The following is a 17,143-nucleotide window of genomic DNA, read 5'->3' as shown; positions in this document are numbered from 1 at the left end:
TGGCCACGAACATGGAATTCATACTGACAACAGCATTATTCCAGTGTTTCCCCAGCTGTACTACTGGGACAGAAAACAGAGCATGTCCATTAGATGGCAGGTGACAAATTATTGGTTTGAAGAGCAAAGCCTGCTTTCAAGATGTTTTCTCACTGTACAGGTTAAGTAGACCAGTTTGGTGCTCTGTAATAGACTGATCAACAATGACTCCCCTTCTCCCGTTGATTAAAGTTCGTAGAACTTGAGTCACCCAAGAGGAAGAAATATTTTTAGAGTCATACTTAAAAACTATCATAATACGTTGCATGCGTGTTTCACAGTAAAGCACCTACGCATTTTAGCCAATTATTGCATGAGTAGATGTTTGTGTTACAGATTGGCAAATTTGGATATCAGGAGATACTAATTGCTAGCAAGCTTATAGGTGTAACTGTCTTATAGTGGATTTGGATCAAGCTCATTCTATGAAATTATGATTTGAATTTATTCAAGTTGTGAAGTCAAAGTTGATGGAAATAGAATTAGTTTAATCCTTTGAAACTATGTTTGCAGAATGCAGCTATTTATGTTTTTTAATTCAAAAAATTAAAGCCTAGTAACATGCATAATTTGGATGAAAGTTTTTTGTGTTGACTTTAGAACTGAATCTTTCTGCTAAATAACTAAATATTATTAGGAGAGGAAGTGCACATAGCTGTACCTTACCTTAATAATTAGAAAAGATCTTCATATTTTTAGAAGTTGAGAAACTGTATTTCAGATATATTTGTCAATTTATGTAATGATTCATTTGAGAAATCAGAAAACTTTGCATTTTCATATATATTTTAACCATCATGTTGTGTGTCATTGCTCTTAATAGACAGAAACATTTGATTTTCTATCATGCCAGTATAGCTGCATTCAGAACCATAGGTGATTTTGGGTTTTTTTTCCAGAATTCAGGTTTTAATGTCAACCTAAGGGAAGATTTCTGTGAAAATCTCGGTTTTCCTTTCAGAGTCTGAGTCAATACTATAAAAGACTAGGAAAAAGGTGCTTATTTATAGAACTTTTTAAAATACAGCAGAGTTGAAGGTATTAAACTAGGGTATCCTCAAAGAGCTCTTGAAGATGATCCATCAAGTGCATGAAACGGATTAATCTGGTATTACGATGTTTGCAATTTTTAGGACCAACTGGATCAGGCTGAAGTTGTCTCATAACAAAATAGAAAAGTAACAGTCACTTAAAGTTCGTTTATGTTAAATGTGTGCATTGTCAATTTCTTGATTCAGTTTGTTAGATAAAATTGCGCCAGTCTGTGAAATCTCTAAGTCCTTTTACATCTTTTAGGTTCTGGACTGCTCTTAAACCAATTTATGGCTTCTCTAAATGATGGCAGGTGTAAAATATGGAATTCTTAATCTTTACCATGGCAGAAGACGAAAAATTAAGACTGGAGAGGAAATTTGCATAAGCTGGAGCTTCCCTACATAGTATATGAATCCAAGGAATTGATTTGTGACTAGTGATATGCTTTTACAAAACAGGCGTGCCATCTCAGCAGTATATCTGCAGATAATCCATGCCTTACTGCCTTTTGTTGTTTATCTCATTGATGTAAAACCAGGTTTTGTCGGAGTTTGTTACAGCTGATGATATCCTGGGAAAAGGGTTACTCAGATTGCGGGTTTTGATCCATGATTGTACACTTGGGGAAAGCATTACTGAGAAAAAAGCTTGTATCACTGGAGTTAAACTCCAGTTAAACAAGCGCTGAACTATCTTAATGTGAACCTGTATTTCTAAACTTCCTGCAACACATTTGAGCTGTGATTTTAAGGCTTATAATTTTCAGGGCTGAAATGGAATAAGTAAAGGCATACATGTGGCCAAATGGTACTTTCTTCTGTAGTAAATGTAATTCTTCAGCCTGGTGAAAAGCATAGTTAGACTTCGTTTCATTCTTATTATGCCTTCCAGTTAGTTCTGTCTTAGGCACTGATGATACGTACGCTCCATGAGCATGCATCTTCAATGTTAGGCCTCCATTTACCACTTCTAGCACAAATCTTGTGTAAGAACAGTAACTTTCTTTGCTATTGCTATGACATACGTTTAATAATTATGGTAACAGAGATATCCAATATTGTTTAGAAGCCATTAGGTGCATTGAAGCCTTCTTTACAATACCCCAAATTTCTGGTGTTCTTGTTTTCAGGTACAGCAAGTGCAGACTGTGCAACAGGTACAGCATGTCTACCCAGCCCAGGTTCAGTATGTGGAGGGGAGTGACACAGTCTACACTAATGGAGCTATGTAAGTTGGCAAATCATCGGAATTTGAATGTTTATTAAAATGTGAAGTAAACAGATATTTTCAGTTAGATTCTACCAACTGGTGTATTTTAAGTTCGAAAGAAAAACAATTCAATCAAACCTCTGTTACTATCAGAATAGTTTTTTGAACGAAAAGCTGAATTCACCTGTTAGTTTTACTAAGGCAGAGTTTTTGTGTAAAAGGAATTCTTGTGATTGTTTTAGTTAGACTTACATTAAATTACATACGCAGCATAGGGTCGCTTGAAAAAGTACCTTTCAGTTTATGAGCAACTTCTGTCCGTAGGACGTACTGTATAACTTCTATGCTTAAGACAGAAGGCAGGGCCTTCAAGTCTACCTGTCTGCAATCCTAGTAGCAAATGCATAGGAAAGTGCATTACCTGTATTATTATTTAAAGAAAGTAATAATGTAGTTTCATTCCTGTGTTTAATAAAATGAAACAAGAATTTTTTCTAGAGGAACGAGGAGCAGCAGAGGAAGAAGAGTAACATTATCTGCTTTTGCTGCTTCTTTAGCCTCTTTTCTGCATGTTATTGTGCATTTCCTGATTTCCTGAACATGCTTTTCCATCAAGTTCCCTGCTCCAATAGGCAAGCTTAGAAACATAGAAAGAATAATCTAGGTTTGATGGAACCTCTGAAGGTTACCTAATCTAATCCCTGACTTGGAGCAGCAGCAGCTTTGACTTCAGCTCAAACTAGGATCATGTTGCTTGGGAAGTTCTTTCTCTGCCTCACTTTTTCATTTACTACCTTCTGCCATTTTTGCTGTGTTACGGGCTTTAAAAAGAAATACCATTTAGAAAGCTTCTTTATTGTTTGCAGCTACTTATTTATTGCTGGTAATCCAAAAGCAATTCCAAATAGCAGTATTATTTGGATCAGAGACTTCTGATGTTAACACTGGCAGCCTTCTTTAGTCATCTCTACTAGCATATTTTAGTTAATTAATTTTTCACATACTGTCTTGTCTGTTTTATTCCTGCTTGTAAGTCCTATACAATGTATCTTGAATATGCATTAGACTTCCTTATTGTACTTGTCTTGGCTGCGATAGAGTTAATTTTCTTCATAGTACCTGGTCTGGTACTATGCTTTGGACTTGTGCTGCAGTGTTGATAACAGAGGAATGTTTCAGTTACCACTGAGCGGTGCTTACAGAGAGTCAAGGCCTTTTCTGCTTCTCACCCCACCCCACCAGCAAGGAGGCTAGAGGTGCACAGGAAGTTGGGAGGGGACATAGGTGGGACAGGTGACCCCAGCTGACCACAGGGATAGCCCATACCATATGACGTCATACTCAGCAAAGAAAGCTGGGGGAAGAAGAAGGAATGGGGGGGACATTCAGAGTGATGATGTTTGTCTTCCCAAGTAACCGTTACGCACAGTGGAGACCTGCTTTACTGGAGGTGGCTGAACACCTGCCTGCTGATGGGAAGTAGTGAATGAATTCCTTGTTTTGATTGCTTGCACACGTGGCTTTTGCTTTACCTATTAAACTGTCTTTATCCCACCTACGAGTTTTCTCACTTTTACCCTTCTGATTGTTCCTCCCATCCTGCTGCGGGGCAGAGAGGCCCAGTAAGCGGCTGTGTGATGCTTAGTTGCCAGCTGGCGTGTCCTGGTTTTAGCTGGGACAGTGTTAGCTCCTCTTTTGAGCAGCTAGAAGAGCTCCATGTTTTGGTTTTACTCAGAGGCTCGCTCTGAGAAGAATGCTGATAGCAAGCTGATATTTGTGGTTGGACGTGAGACTCCAAGGACTTTTCACTGTGCCAGAGTGCAGAAACACGGCGGGATAAGGGGGGAGCATAGTTGGGACAAGGGGGACACGATTCCCCTTGTGATTTGTGGTGGAACTTAAGATTGAGGGCCAAACTGGCCAATTAGTATTCCATATCATGCAGCGTCATGCCCAGTATAAAAGTGAGGGGCAGCCGGACAGAAGGGCTTTTGCGCTTTGGCTCTTTCGCCGCTTCTGCTCTTTTGCGCTTGCTGCGCTTTTGCTCTATTGGTTTTTCTTTCTCTCTCTCCCAGTACTCCCACTCTCAGAGTACTCTCTCTCTCTCTGCCCCTCTCTATTTCGGAGCCTCGTGTTCGTCCGGGATTGCAGCTTCGGGACGAGACGGGCTTCACATACAAGGGGGTGGTGAGCATCTACACTGTGTATTACTTATCTGTATTAAATTGTTCTTATCTCAACCCACGGGTTTCCCGTTTCTCCTTCAATTGTCTCCCTCATTCCTGGGGGTGGGGGAGGGTGAGTGACCAGCTGTGTGTGGGGTTCGGTTGGTGGAGCGGCCTAACCCATGACATGAGGTTAAAACATGGCAGTCCTTTTTGTCATCCAGCATGGGACCATGGTCCCTGGCTGTGGTATAAAGCATATTTTTTTGCCTCTCGTCCTCTTCAGACCAGCCCAAGTTCCATGCACAAGATATCTCCCATGGGGCTGATGTGCCCGGCCATTGAACCCACACAGTCCAGTAAACTCTGTGGTCTCTTTTCTCCACTTGGCTGGAGACAGGACTCCTTTATTCTTGGTCAGAATAATCACTACTTGATTTTTGTAACTGCAAAACAAAACCAGTCTCTAACATGTACAGCAAAACAGGGAGCATGGCAGATCTTAGAGTTGTGTGTCGACCTCTGGGTACAGTTGATTCCAGGTATACTGGATACCCCTCCCAAATGAAAGCAAACCGTGGCCTCCACTCTGCTGTTAAAGGAATTAGGAGGAACGCATTAGGCATATCAATTGTAGCATACCACTTGGCTGCCTTTGACTCTACTTCATAGTGGAGTTCTGTCATGTCCTGTACAGCAGCGCTCAGTGGAGGCATGACTTCAATGCAACCACTATAGTCCACTGTTAGCCTTCAAAAGAGGTCATTCTTATATAGGATATTATTCAAATTTCCGTTGTATTTATCACTTGTAAGTTCTTATGTGAGCCGTTGGCACATATATTTTTGGCAGTGTATGAGGTGTGTACTACATGACTGCTTACAGCCCTTGGAAAAAAACAGAACCAGATGTTACAGACTACTTAGTATGAACTTTCAGGTTTCCATGATTTTGTTATGTTTCTATATCTGAATCTCTTTGTCAGTATCTGCAAAATCAGTCGATAGAATATAAAAGACTTCCTTAACACAATAAGAAAGCCCTTCTTAGCAGGTGAGCCTAAGCCAGGTATCTTTCCCTCCTGTGGAAGAGTAGTTTACCCATGTTGTTGTGAATAACAACATTGTGAACAGCCAATTTCTTGTTCAATACTTTTAGAAATATTAACCTTTCTAAAGATTTTGGTTTCTTCCATGGAGGATGACACCAATCTGTATTTCTACTCAGAATTTTTAAAGACTATGTGTCAAACACATTTCCCATATACTTTTATACTCCAGATTAAGACTGGAAGAATGTAATTTATCTAAATTAAAGTTACTGAATATATGTATTACATGTTATAATGACATTTATTTAATAGATGAAGGAGAACAGGGCTCTAGGTTGCTGACAGCTAGCTTCCTTCAGAGATTAAAGAATTGTTTTTCGGTGTGCTGTTTTTATCCTTACCTAAGTTCCGTGGTTTAAAAAAATATATATTTGTTTCTCCTCTTCTTGTTTTGCCACTGGATTAGCTTGTTCAGAGCTGTATCATTGTGGGATTGACATTTCAGAATTTTTGGAAGTGAACAAAAAGCTTAGTATGTCCCTAAACAAAGCTGGCATAGACTGTGTCGCGTTCTGCTGTGACAGAAAACACAGAGGCCATCCTCTCTTGTGCTACAATATTTATGCAAATGTTCAGATTGTAGTTCATCTTCTGTTCTTCATACTGAAATCTGTGAAAGCTGAGCCTTGTGGATCCTGACAGATTCACAGAAGTGTGTTACAGACAGTTCAGAAAGTAGGATTAGGTTTGTAAATTATGTGATGGACTAGAGTAATCACTGGTTTGTCTTTTGGGTTGTCTTCCTATGATTGTATGTTTGATTTATTTTATGACCATAGCAAATCAAAATCTTAATTCTAACTCAAAATCAGATATAAGATGCTTCCATAATCTTATCAAATGACAGTACTATTCTCACCATGTAATAAAGTCTGCAACCCACAGTTAGGGTGAAGACATTTAATTCAGTGTACAGGCATCTCTGGAATAAATGTTACAGCACGTCTGATGAAAGAATTATTCTTTATTTCAAAATAAAGCATTTGCAAACTAGCAATGATTTAAGTCAATATAGGATAGTAACAAAGGATGCAGTTAGAATATATAGGAGGAAAGAGTTACCTAATTCTTTTGATTGTAAAGGTAAGAAGTTTGTTGAGTTTCACAGTCTTTGTCAAGTGTAACTGTTGTATTTTTATAACACAATTCTTCCCACGCATTTTATATCATGATATGTCTACACTTAAAAGTTACTTGGTTTTATTATAATTGTAGTCATAATGATAATACAAGGGGTGTAACCTACAACTTGTCACATACGTTGTATAATATGAGAATATTTGAATTATATTGTCTACATTTGTGTCTGGTTAGTAACAATTTTGCTTGTCAAGCATGTCACTCTATCCTGAAACAAAAATGCATTATTGTTGCGATGACATGTACAGGCTTACCTCACAGTTTGGAATAGATAAAGAATATTATGGCTGCACCTATATTAAGAAGCTGAGTGAGTCCCCTATTGTAGACATGAAATTTCTTCTTACATGAATTGTAATGTATTAATCAAATGCAGCTATTTACCTGGTAATTCTGGTATGGCAAAGAGGATTTAAATTACTGGTCTTGTCCAAGAATTGGTGTTGCAATTGCTGGGATCGTGCAAGAACTGCATTCTTCACCAATTTGTTGTACTACAATTTGTGTGCTTTATGTGGGCAAAGCACACCTTATATCCAAACCCAATAATTTAGTATTACTCTAATTGAAATCTTAACTGTCAGATCAAAGAATTGTTGAATTTACCTTCCTAGTACTTCCTAGTATCCATCCCATTTTCTCTGACATTATGCTGACCCTTTTAACTACCCCTCTGTATACTAAGGTCGGTGGCTTCCATCTGAAAAGGATTACAACAAGTTACCGCCATCAGAGGCGTTTCGTCTGGAGAAGTATAATGGATGGTGGGGGCTCTCTTCTCACACTGAGTCCCCTTGCAGCTATTTTTAATGTGTTTTCTAGCACTGTCTAGACATTATTCATCCTTCTTTGGTTTCCATTTATGTGTTACATCTGAATTTACAACATATGATGGTGTTTACGTTTGCTGTATGCTCCTTGAATACTGTTCTCCCACACTCGTGATCCTCTTTGCAACATTTTTAGTCTAGGGTCATGGATTGTCTATTGTATGCGAAATAGCTATTTGATATTACTGTCTGTTACAGCAATGCATCAGCATTTTAACAATAGGTTTTATACCACACAATCGTAGAAAGCTAAGCTAAACCAGAAAGAGATTAAGTAACATTAATCTAATTGTTTTACAATTACTGTTATGGCTAAGCTAGAACAAAGCTCTAGGCTAGCGCAGACAAGTGTAGACAAAGGAAGCCTGAGCAGCCCAAGTGTTGAAGTCTTGCAGATGTGACATGTCCTAACAGTGGCAATAATGTATTTTTTGGACTATATGTCTGCAGTACTCCATGAGAATTCATGAGTTCTGTAACTCATGTTCCCTTAACTTTCTAATTTATAGGACCTGAGAATATAATTTATAAGATTTCTCCTCTGTTTTCATTTACTTCATTCCTTGGTTTTACAGAGTTTTACTGCAGTTGTGCATTGTGTGTGCTTTTATTGCTTTATTTCCATGTGGAAAAAGACCTTGGACTGAGTGTTGAAGATCTCAGTTCTTTTTTTATTGATAATGAATGCCTGTTGGTAACATATTCACTTTAGTTTTTTCAATGTGACAAGTAAGAATTTCTTTATATGGAGTAACGCAATTCTATTTCAGGTAAATTTTGTAAAGCTTTCTCTGGCTTATATATTTTAAGTTGTCCATGTAAAGAAAAAGTGTATGCATAAAGCAGGTGAACTATTACAGAGGAAATTGCTTGCTTTGAATTTTTGTTCTCTGGTTATAGATGCATTAATTGCCCTTTCATACTGTAGGGTTTTGATCTTTGGTTTTATCAATTTGTTTGATGAAAGGGAATTGGTGAAAGAAAACGATGGCTTACTGTCTTATCAGTTCTTCCATCTCTGTCTTTAGATAATTGAGAAGGCTTTCGTGGAAGAAAGTTATTGCTTTACTGGGATTTGTTCTGTTATTAAGAAGTCTTGAGTCAATATTCTGGTTACAGGAGTAGGTTTCTTTGTGGGGAGGCAGGAGGTTGTATGAGACAGGGTGAGACAGATGATTTAACCCTCTCCATTATCATTTGGCTGCTGTATCGTGTTCTGTTGTGTCAGTGGTACCATGTGTGGTGCTTCCTCTGCTTCCCATTGCTTATGATGCACCACCTACAGAGGCTGCAGCAGTGCATTGGCTGTGATAAAGTCTTCTCTCAGTGTTGGACGAAGGAGCCTGTTCTCTCTAGTTTCGGTGAAGCTCACTATCAGCGTTAGGACCACAGGATTATACTAAAATTTTAAAGGAGTTTGAGGATATTGTTCTAGCATGAAAGACTTCTTTGACTTTCATGTGTGGAGGTTTTCTACCAAATTGCAATACCATAGCATTAATCGTGAGCATTAGCTACTCTGCATATAAATAATAGAGTATCTTGTAATGTTTATTTTCATCTAATGTTTATCATATTTATATCCCAGGAAATACCTTAGTTAATTAAGTACCATAATAGGCTAACTTTCATTACAGAGATGAAAAAAGCTTACTGCTTACTGCTGCCAGCTAAGCTATGTGGGTAATCCATACTAAAACTGACGAGAGTAATTCTGAGGTTATTACTTGATAAATAAGATAATAATTATTATGTTACTTGTTTGTTTGAATTAGAATTACAGAAAAAGAAAAAAATTTACACTGAATGGTTTTCTTGTTTGAATTAAGATGCTCTTCTTGTACAGCCAGGGTGAAGGGATGCTGGTATTTCAAGTTACAGTATAAAAGATATACATCTCCAAATAAAAAGGTAGATTTATTTGCATTTTACCCAAGATTTGAATTTTCCAAGACAGTGACTAAATGTATGCATGTGCCTAGTGAAAACTAAGGGAGGACAACAAGGTTTACTCTTTCTATGCCATTGTTTTTATTTCTCTTCTTTCTTCAAAGTGCCATGTCTTTGAAGAGACAAAAATGTCTCCAGAAGTTAAGCTCACTAACGTTATGTCAGTGTCTCTAATATAGTGCAACACATTGCACTTAATTTGTGTGACAGTGCTGGGGCTTACTGAACTTAGAAATTAGTTATTTTCTGTTTTCATGTGCCAAAAAATATTATTTACCACAACTCCGTGTGGTTTATTTCTAGCATTATATTTTGCAAATAGTTATAAAGTATGTAAGCAATAAGGCATAATAGGTGATGGCTTGAACTGTACCTTGCTGTCCTAGTCCAACTCATGCTTGTTTCATTAATTTCCAGTGTGGAATCTCAACATTGGACACATGCTCTGGGCTTGCTTAATCTAAACTGAATTCACAGTGTCCGACTTTGTGTGACTTACTCTCAGGGGTGAACATCACCTCCTCCTCCTTGGAGGATCACCTCCTCCAAGCTCAGGAGCGGTGCATCCCAACAAAGAGAAAGTCAGGTAGGAACACCAGGAGGCCTGCATGGAAGAACAAGGAGCTCCTGGACCAACTCGGACACAAAAAGAAGGCCTATATGGGGTGGAAGCAAGGACAGGTAGCCTGGGAAGAATATAGAGCGATTGTCCGAGCAACCAGAGATCAGGTTAGGAAAGCTAAAGCCCTGATAGAGTTAAATCTGGCCAGGGACATCAAGGGCAACACAGAAAACGTCTATAGATATGTTAGTGATAAAAAGAGATCTAGGGAAAATGTAGGCCCTCTCTGGAGGGAAACGGTGGACCTGGCTACCCGGGATATGGAGAACGCTGAGGTTCTCAACGACTTCTTTGCCTCAGTCTTCACTGGCAAGAGCTCCAGCAGCACAGCTCAAGTCACAGAAGGCAAAGGCAGGGACTGTGAGAATGAAGAACCGCCCACTGTAGGAGAAGATCAGGTCCGAGACCATCTTAAGAACTTGAAGGTGGACAAGTCCATGGGACCAGACGAGGCGCATCCGCGGGTCCTGAGGGAACTGGCAGATGAAGTTGCTAAGCCACTATCCATTATATTTCAGAAGTTGTGGCAATCTGGTGAAGTTCCCAATGACTGAAAGAGGGGAAACATAGCCCCCATCTTTAAAAAGGGGAAAAAAGAAGACCCAGGGAACTACAGGCCAGTCAGTCTCACCTCTGTGTCTGGCAAGATCATGGAGCAGATCTTCCTGGCGACTATGCTAAGGCACATGGAAAATAAGGAGGTGATTGGTGACAGCCAACATGGCTTCACTAAGGGCAAATCCTGCCTGACTAATTTGGTGGCCTTCTATGATGAGGTTACAGCATTGATGGATAGGGGAAGAGCAACTGACATCATCTACCTGGACTTATCCAAAGCATTTGATACTGTCCCACACGACATCCTTGTCTCTAAACTGGAAAGACATGGTTTTGATGGATGGACCACTTGGTGGATAAGGAATTGGCTGGATGGTTGCACTTAAAGAGTTGTGGTCAACGGTTAAATGTCCAAGTGGAGGCCAGTGTGACAAGTGGTGTTCCTCAGGCATCAGTACTGGGGCCAGTGCTATTTATCATCTTTGTTGGTGACATGGACAGTGGGATCGAGTGGACCCTCAGAAAGTTTGCAGATGACACCAAGTTGTGTGGTGTTGTGGACACGCTGGAGGGAAGGGATGCCATCCAGAGGGACCTTGACAGGCTGGAGAGGTGGGCCTGTGAGAACCTCATGAAGTTCAACAAGGCCAAGTGCAAGGTCCTACATGTGGGTCGGGGCAATCCCAAGCACAAGTACAGGCTGGGCGGAGAATGGATTGAGAGCAGCCCTGAGGAAAAGGACTTGGGAGTGCTGGTGGATGAGAAGCTCAACATGAGCCACAATGTGCGCTGGCAGCCCAGAAAGCAAATCGTATCCTGGGCTGTATCAAAAGAAGTGTGGCCAGCAGGTCGAGGGAAGTGATTCTGCCCCTCTACTCAGCTCTCGTGAGACCCCACCTGGAATACTGTGTTCAGCTCTGGAGTCCCCAACATAAGAAGGACATGGAGCTACTGGAGCGGGTCCAGAGGAGGGCCACGAAGATGATCCGAGGGCTGAAGCACCTCTCCTATGAAGACAGGCTGAGAGAGTTGGGACTGTTCAGCCTGGAGAAGAGAAGGCTCCGGGGTGATCTTATATCAGCTTTCCAGTACCTAAAGGGGGCCTACAGGAAAGCTGGAGAGGGACTTTTTACAAGGGCGTGTAGTGATAGGACAAGGGGCAATGGATTCAAACTGAAAGAGGGGAGATTTCGATTAGATATAAGGAAGAAATTTTTTACATTGAGGGTGGTGAGGCACTGGAACAGGTTGCCCAGAGAAGTTGTGGATGCTCCATCCCTGGCAGTGTTCAAGGCCAGATTGGATGAGGCTTTGGGCAACCTGGTGTAGTGGAGGATTTCTCTGCCCATGGCAGGGGGGTTGGAACTAGATGATCTTTAAGGTCCCTTCCAACACTAGCCATTCTGTGATTCTATGATCAACTCGTTTGCACAGCCTTCTGGAAACTAGGATTCTGCAGCCTAACTACTTAGTCTTCAAACTTATTAGTAACTCTGAACTTTCTAATGCGGTGTTCTAGTAAACACTGAATTCACAGCGTTTTTATGGGAGGAACTATTAGATTCTGTTGCTTACTTTGCATCTCAAGCCACAGTGTATCACCAGTGTCTTCTCATAAAGAGCCAGAAGGTTTTAGTTTAATGGCTTTAAATTGAAAGAGGGCAGATTTCGATTAGATATAAGGAAGAAATTTTTCACTCAGAGGGTGGTGAGGCACTGGAACAGGTTGCCCAGAGAAGCTGTAGATGCCGCATCCCTGGAAGTGTTCAAGGCCAGGTTGGATGAGGCTTTGGGCAGCCTGGTGTAGTGGAGGGTGTCCCTGCCCATGGCAGGGGGTTTGGAACTAGATGATCTTTGAGGTCGCTTCCAACCCAAACCATTCTATGGTTCTATGATTCTGTGATACACTGAGGTTAGTACCTAGAGGATCTGTATATGTAGCTTTTGAAGAAAAGAAGAGCTAGCAGTACTTTTGCAACCTTCGCAATGGGAAAGAACTGCCCATATGATGTATGTCATCATTTGAGAAAGTATTGTGTGTTTGTGCTTTGAGTCCTGTGGAGAAGTAGATCACTAATTAGAAGATCACTAGTTTAGTGGCCTTCTATGACAAAGCTATAGCGCTAGTTGACGTGGGTAAAGCAACGGATGTAATTTTCCTGGACTTGTGCAAGACGTTTGACACTGTCCCACATGACATCCTTGTCTCTAAAATGGAGAGACATGGATTTGACAGGTGGACCACTCGGTGGATAAAGAACTGGCTGGCTGGTTGCACTCAAAGAGTTGTAGTCAATGGTGCGATGTCTACATGGAGACCAGTGTCAAGCGGTGTCCCTCAGGGGTCTGTCCTGGGTCCTGTGCTGTTCAACATCTGTGTCAGCAACATGGATGATGGCATTGAGTGCACCCTCAGTAAGTTTGCCGATGACACCAAGCTGTGTGATGCCTTGGACTCACTTGAGGGAAGAGATGCCATCCAGAGGGACCTTGATAGGCTTGAGAAATGGGCCAGTGCTAACTGCATGAGCTTCAACAAGTCAAAATGCAAGGTCCTTCACCTGGGTCGAGCCAATGCTAGGCACAAATACAAACTGGGCACAGAGTGGGTTGAGAGTAGCTCTGAAGAGAAGGATTTGGGGGTGTTTATAGATGAGAAGCTCAACATGAGCCGGCAGTGCGCTCATGCGGCCCAGAAGGCCAACCACATCCTGGGATGTATCAAGAGAAGCATGGTCAGCAGGTCAAAAGAGGTGATTCTCCCCCTTTACACTGCTCTTGTGAGACCCCACCTCGAATACTGCGTTCAGTTCTGGTGCCCCCACCATAAGAGAGACATAGATTTGTTGGAGCGTGTTCAGAGGAGGGCCACAAAGATGATCCAGGGGCTGGAGCACCTCTGCTATGAGGACAGGTTGCGGGAGCTGGGATTGTTTAGCCTTGAAAAGAGAAGACTTCGGGGGGACCTAATAACTGCCTTCCAATACCTGAAGGGAACCTACAGGAAGGCTGGGGAAGGACTTTTTACAAGAGTGTCCACTGATAGGACAAGGGGAAATGGGTTTAAGTTGAAGGAGAACAGATTTAGATTAGATTTTAGGAAGAAATTCTTCAGTACGAGGGTGGTGAAACTTTGGAATAGATTGCCCAGAGAAGTTGTGGATGCCCCCTCCCTGGAGGTGTTCAAGGCCAGGTTGGATGGAGTCTTGAGCAGCCTGGTCTAGTTGAGAGGCGTCCCTGCCCATGACAGGGAGGTTGGATTAGATGATCTCTGAGGTCCCTTCCAGCCTATGCTATTCTGTGATTCTATGATCACTTCCTTATTTCAAGTTATTCCTTGTGTGTGTCTAAAGGATGTAACATCGTATTTTCCTCTTTGCTGCAGTTTTATGTTGAGGGGTCATGTTATTGTATGCAATGACCTTAAAACCTTTGAGTCATTGCTTTCCAAAACATCAGCTCATCCAGCTGCATTTTTAATTTTCAGATGAATTAGTCTGTATTTTGGTTAAGTTAAAAGACTATTTGCTAAGTTGCAATTATTATTGCCTGTAATAATAATGGTTTTATCTCTGTTGGTCTCTATTGCTAAAGATTTGCTTACTCATCTCCAATAATCAGGTGTTCTAGAAGAACCTGCTGGTTGTTGGAACAAAGGGAAGAATGTGTTTAACTTGGAGTGTGACCCATTGGTATACCCCAATGATTGCTCTTGATCCATTGAATGATTTCATTGATATGAAGAACTGTTACAAGCAGATGTAGGTGTTGTGATACAGTCAGTCCTTATTTAGAGACTATACATGATATGGAGATCTAAACAAGGTAAAGGCAAACAAGCATTTCCTTTTCTCTCCCTATTCCACCCTAAGTCTGTGACTTAATTTTCTTGTGAAATTTTGAGCCTTCTCAAGGGTTTGCATTGCTTCAAAGAACTGCATCTTGAATTCCACTTCTGCAAGTGAGATTTGTTCTCCTCACGTCTTTTGAACAGTCTTTTTCCTCTAGCCATGTATATTTTTACTGTCAACAATGGCCTGTCCTTTTGTTCCTTTCCTTACTGATACCTGATACTGATAACAAGTTTTTATTTTCTCTTTTGGGAGAAATTACAGTGTCCGGTCCCTTGAGGATCATTTGCATGAACTGTTTCCCCTCAGCTTCCACATCTATATTTCCCAAAATTGTCCTCTGCTGCATAGCACTGTTCACATTTTGTAAATTGTGTGATTCTAAGACAGATGCAACACCAGCTCTGCTAGCAGTTATCTTGCTTATCACAAGATAAACAATATCACAGTTGTATCACAAGGTATCACACTGACACCTTGGCTTGATAAAATGATTAATTGGGACCTGAACAGTACCTGAACACATACATAGGTTATTACGATGCAAAGATTGATTTTAACTCTCTAGAAGAAATGTTAATAAACTATCTACTTGAGCCTTGTCCCTAAAATAACTATTTTGCTTTGTTTCCAGTAGACTGCAAGGCATTTCTTTCAGATTAACTTTTACAAGTTTCTAGTAGCTGATCTTGAGGCCTTTGAAATCCTTAAAAAGGAAAGTGTTTAAGTGGCTTAAGGAGAGGTGAGAACAAATAATGTCGTTTCAGGCTTATAAAACATTTAGGATTTTAAAACTAAAGTTTTGGAGTTTCTGAAGTCTCTGAAGAGGAAGGGAGAAGCTGTTGTGGCCGTAATTAATACAACAGAAGTTCTGATTTTGGTTGTGTCCTGGTTTCAGCTGGGACAGAGTTAGTTTTTCTTTTCAGCAGCCAGAAGAGCTCTGTGTTTTGGTGTTAGTCTGGGATTCACTATGAGAAGAATGCTGATGGCACACTGGTGTTTATAGTTGGCACTGAGGCCTCAAGAACTCAAGAATGAGGGTTGACTGGAAAGAAGGGCTTTTGCTCTTCCAGGGTCTCTCGGTCTCTCGGAGAGCTCTCTCTCTCTCGCTCTCTTTTCGGGCCTCTCACTCATCCAGGATTGCAGTGTCTGGACTTACCTGTTCCACAATCATTTACCGTGATGGGACAGGCATTGGTCCCCGAGTGGTGAGCAATTACACTGCATCACTTGTTTGTATATATTATTATTATTGTACATATTTAGGAAGGTATTAATATATTAATTTTATTTTTATTATATTAATTTTATTATTATATTATTTTTATTATTATTACTACTACTACTACTATTAAATTGTTCTTATCTCAACCCACGAATCTCCTTCCCCTTTCCCCCTCTAATTCTCTTCCCCATTCCCTGGGCTTGGGAGAGGGTCAGTGAGGAGCTGTGTGGCGTTTAGTTGCCGGCTGGGCCAAACCATGACAGATTGTTGATAAGGAGTCATAAGTTCTTCAGTTATTTAAAAGCAATGATTGTCTGAAGCCAAAGAAGGAATAATTTTCTCTGAGTCTATTGTTTACTAATTAATTAATTTTCTGTAAGTTTTCATTATTGAAAAAACACAAAAACAAACAGTAAATTCCCATGACTTTTTCTACATATTGGTAAGAAGCTAATCCCTGTCTAGGCAAAGGGAAAAAAAGGCTGACTTCAAGTTCTGGATAGGTGTGATAAACACCAGTTTACTGCATCAAAAAGTGGACACTACTTCCTCCTGTTGTTGTGTTTTTGGACAAAAGTGTCTGATTTTGTTTGTTGAACTCATTTAGTTTCATGATGTTGCATGATTTCCTGTTTTATTTGATTTTATTAAATGAGTTGAAGACTTATGCAGAGATTGGGCAGCTCTCTGTTTTCTCTGAATCATAGCACTTTTAAAATTTATTTACTTGGACTAAGTGCATTTCAGCATATGCAACTCCAAGTTAATGGAGAGCCTTGAATTTCAAAATGGTGTTGCCTGGTGATTGAAAGCAGTATTACATATTTTTGTGCTTAAATAGAAAATTAATGATTGGGTAAACTGACTGGTTTTTGCTTTTTGACCTTTCTGTTATCATGCTTGCTAAGATACAAAACTTAGCAGTCATGAAAAAGGGTAAAACTTCCAAATAGACTTTTCCAAAATGAGGAATCTGGCCTTTGAAATATTGAATAGTATTTACTTAGCAATTTTGAAAGACATTGATTTGAAGATCAAGTTTAGTACTTGGGAACAAATACACATTCCAAAACTATAAACAGATAGTAATCTATGAAGAGTAATGATTCAAGATAAGTAATTACCAACGTGAAACATATGATAGAAGGTTTCAGTAACTGAATAATTTTGTAGGGTATAGTGGTTAATGAGGCATGAATGTTTCGTAGTTGAAAGTGATGTTAAAAATGTTATTGTTGCATACATTTAACTTCTTCAATCTTTGTGACCTTTTTACAAGTCATAGTTCTGTTTTGATTTTATTTCTTAAATGTGGTTTTTTATCATAACATGAATTCATGTTGAATTTTGAATTCATGCTGTAAAAATAACCGCATTTCCCAAAATATCAGTGAACTCAGAATTTCAA

At 40.1% G+C, this 17,143-nt stretch overlaps 1 protein-coding gene across 1 annotated transcript in view; it reads left to right on the top strand.

Moving 5' to 3' along the window:
- Positions 1 to 17,143, top strand: part of RFX3 (regulatory factor X3) — a 133,819-nt gene that overhangs the window by 75,978 nt on the left and 40,698 nt on the right. The window contains exon 3 of the mRNA XM_086629214.1: positions 2,204 to 2,301. Coding sequence (XP_086485340.1) covers positions 2,204 to 2,301 — 98 coding nt within the window. The remainder of the gene's footprint in view (positions 1 to 2,203; positions 2,302 to 17,143) is intronic.

The sequence above is a fragment of the Tauraco erythrolophus genome, chromosome Z (genome assembly GCF_009769465.1).
Source record: "Tauraco erythrolophus isolate bTauEry1 chromosome Z, bTauEry1.pri, whole genome shotgun sequence".
NCBI classification, from domain to species: domain Eukaryota; kingdom Metazoa; phylum Chordata; class Aves; order Musophagiformes; family Musophagidae; genus Tauraco; species Tauraco erythrolophus.
This window is presented reverse-complemented; position numbering and strand designations above follow the sequence as displayed.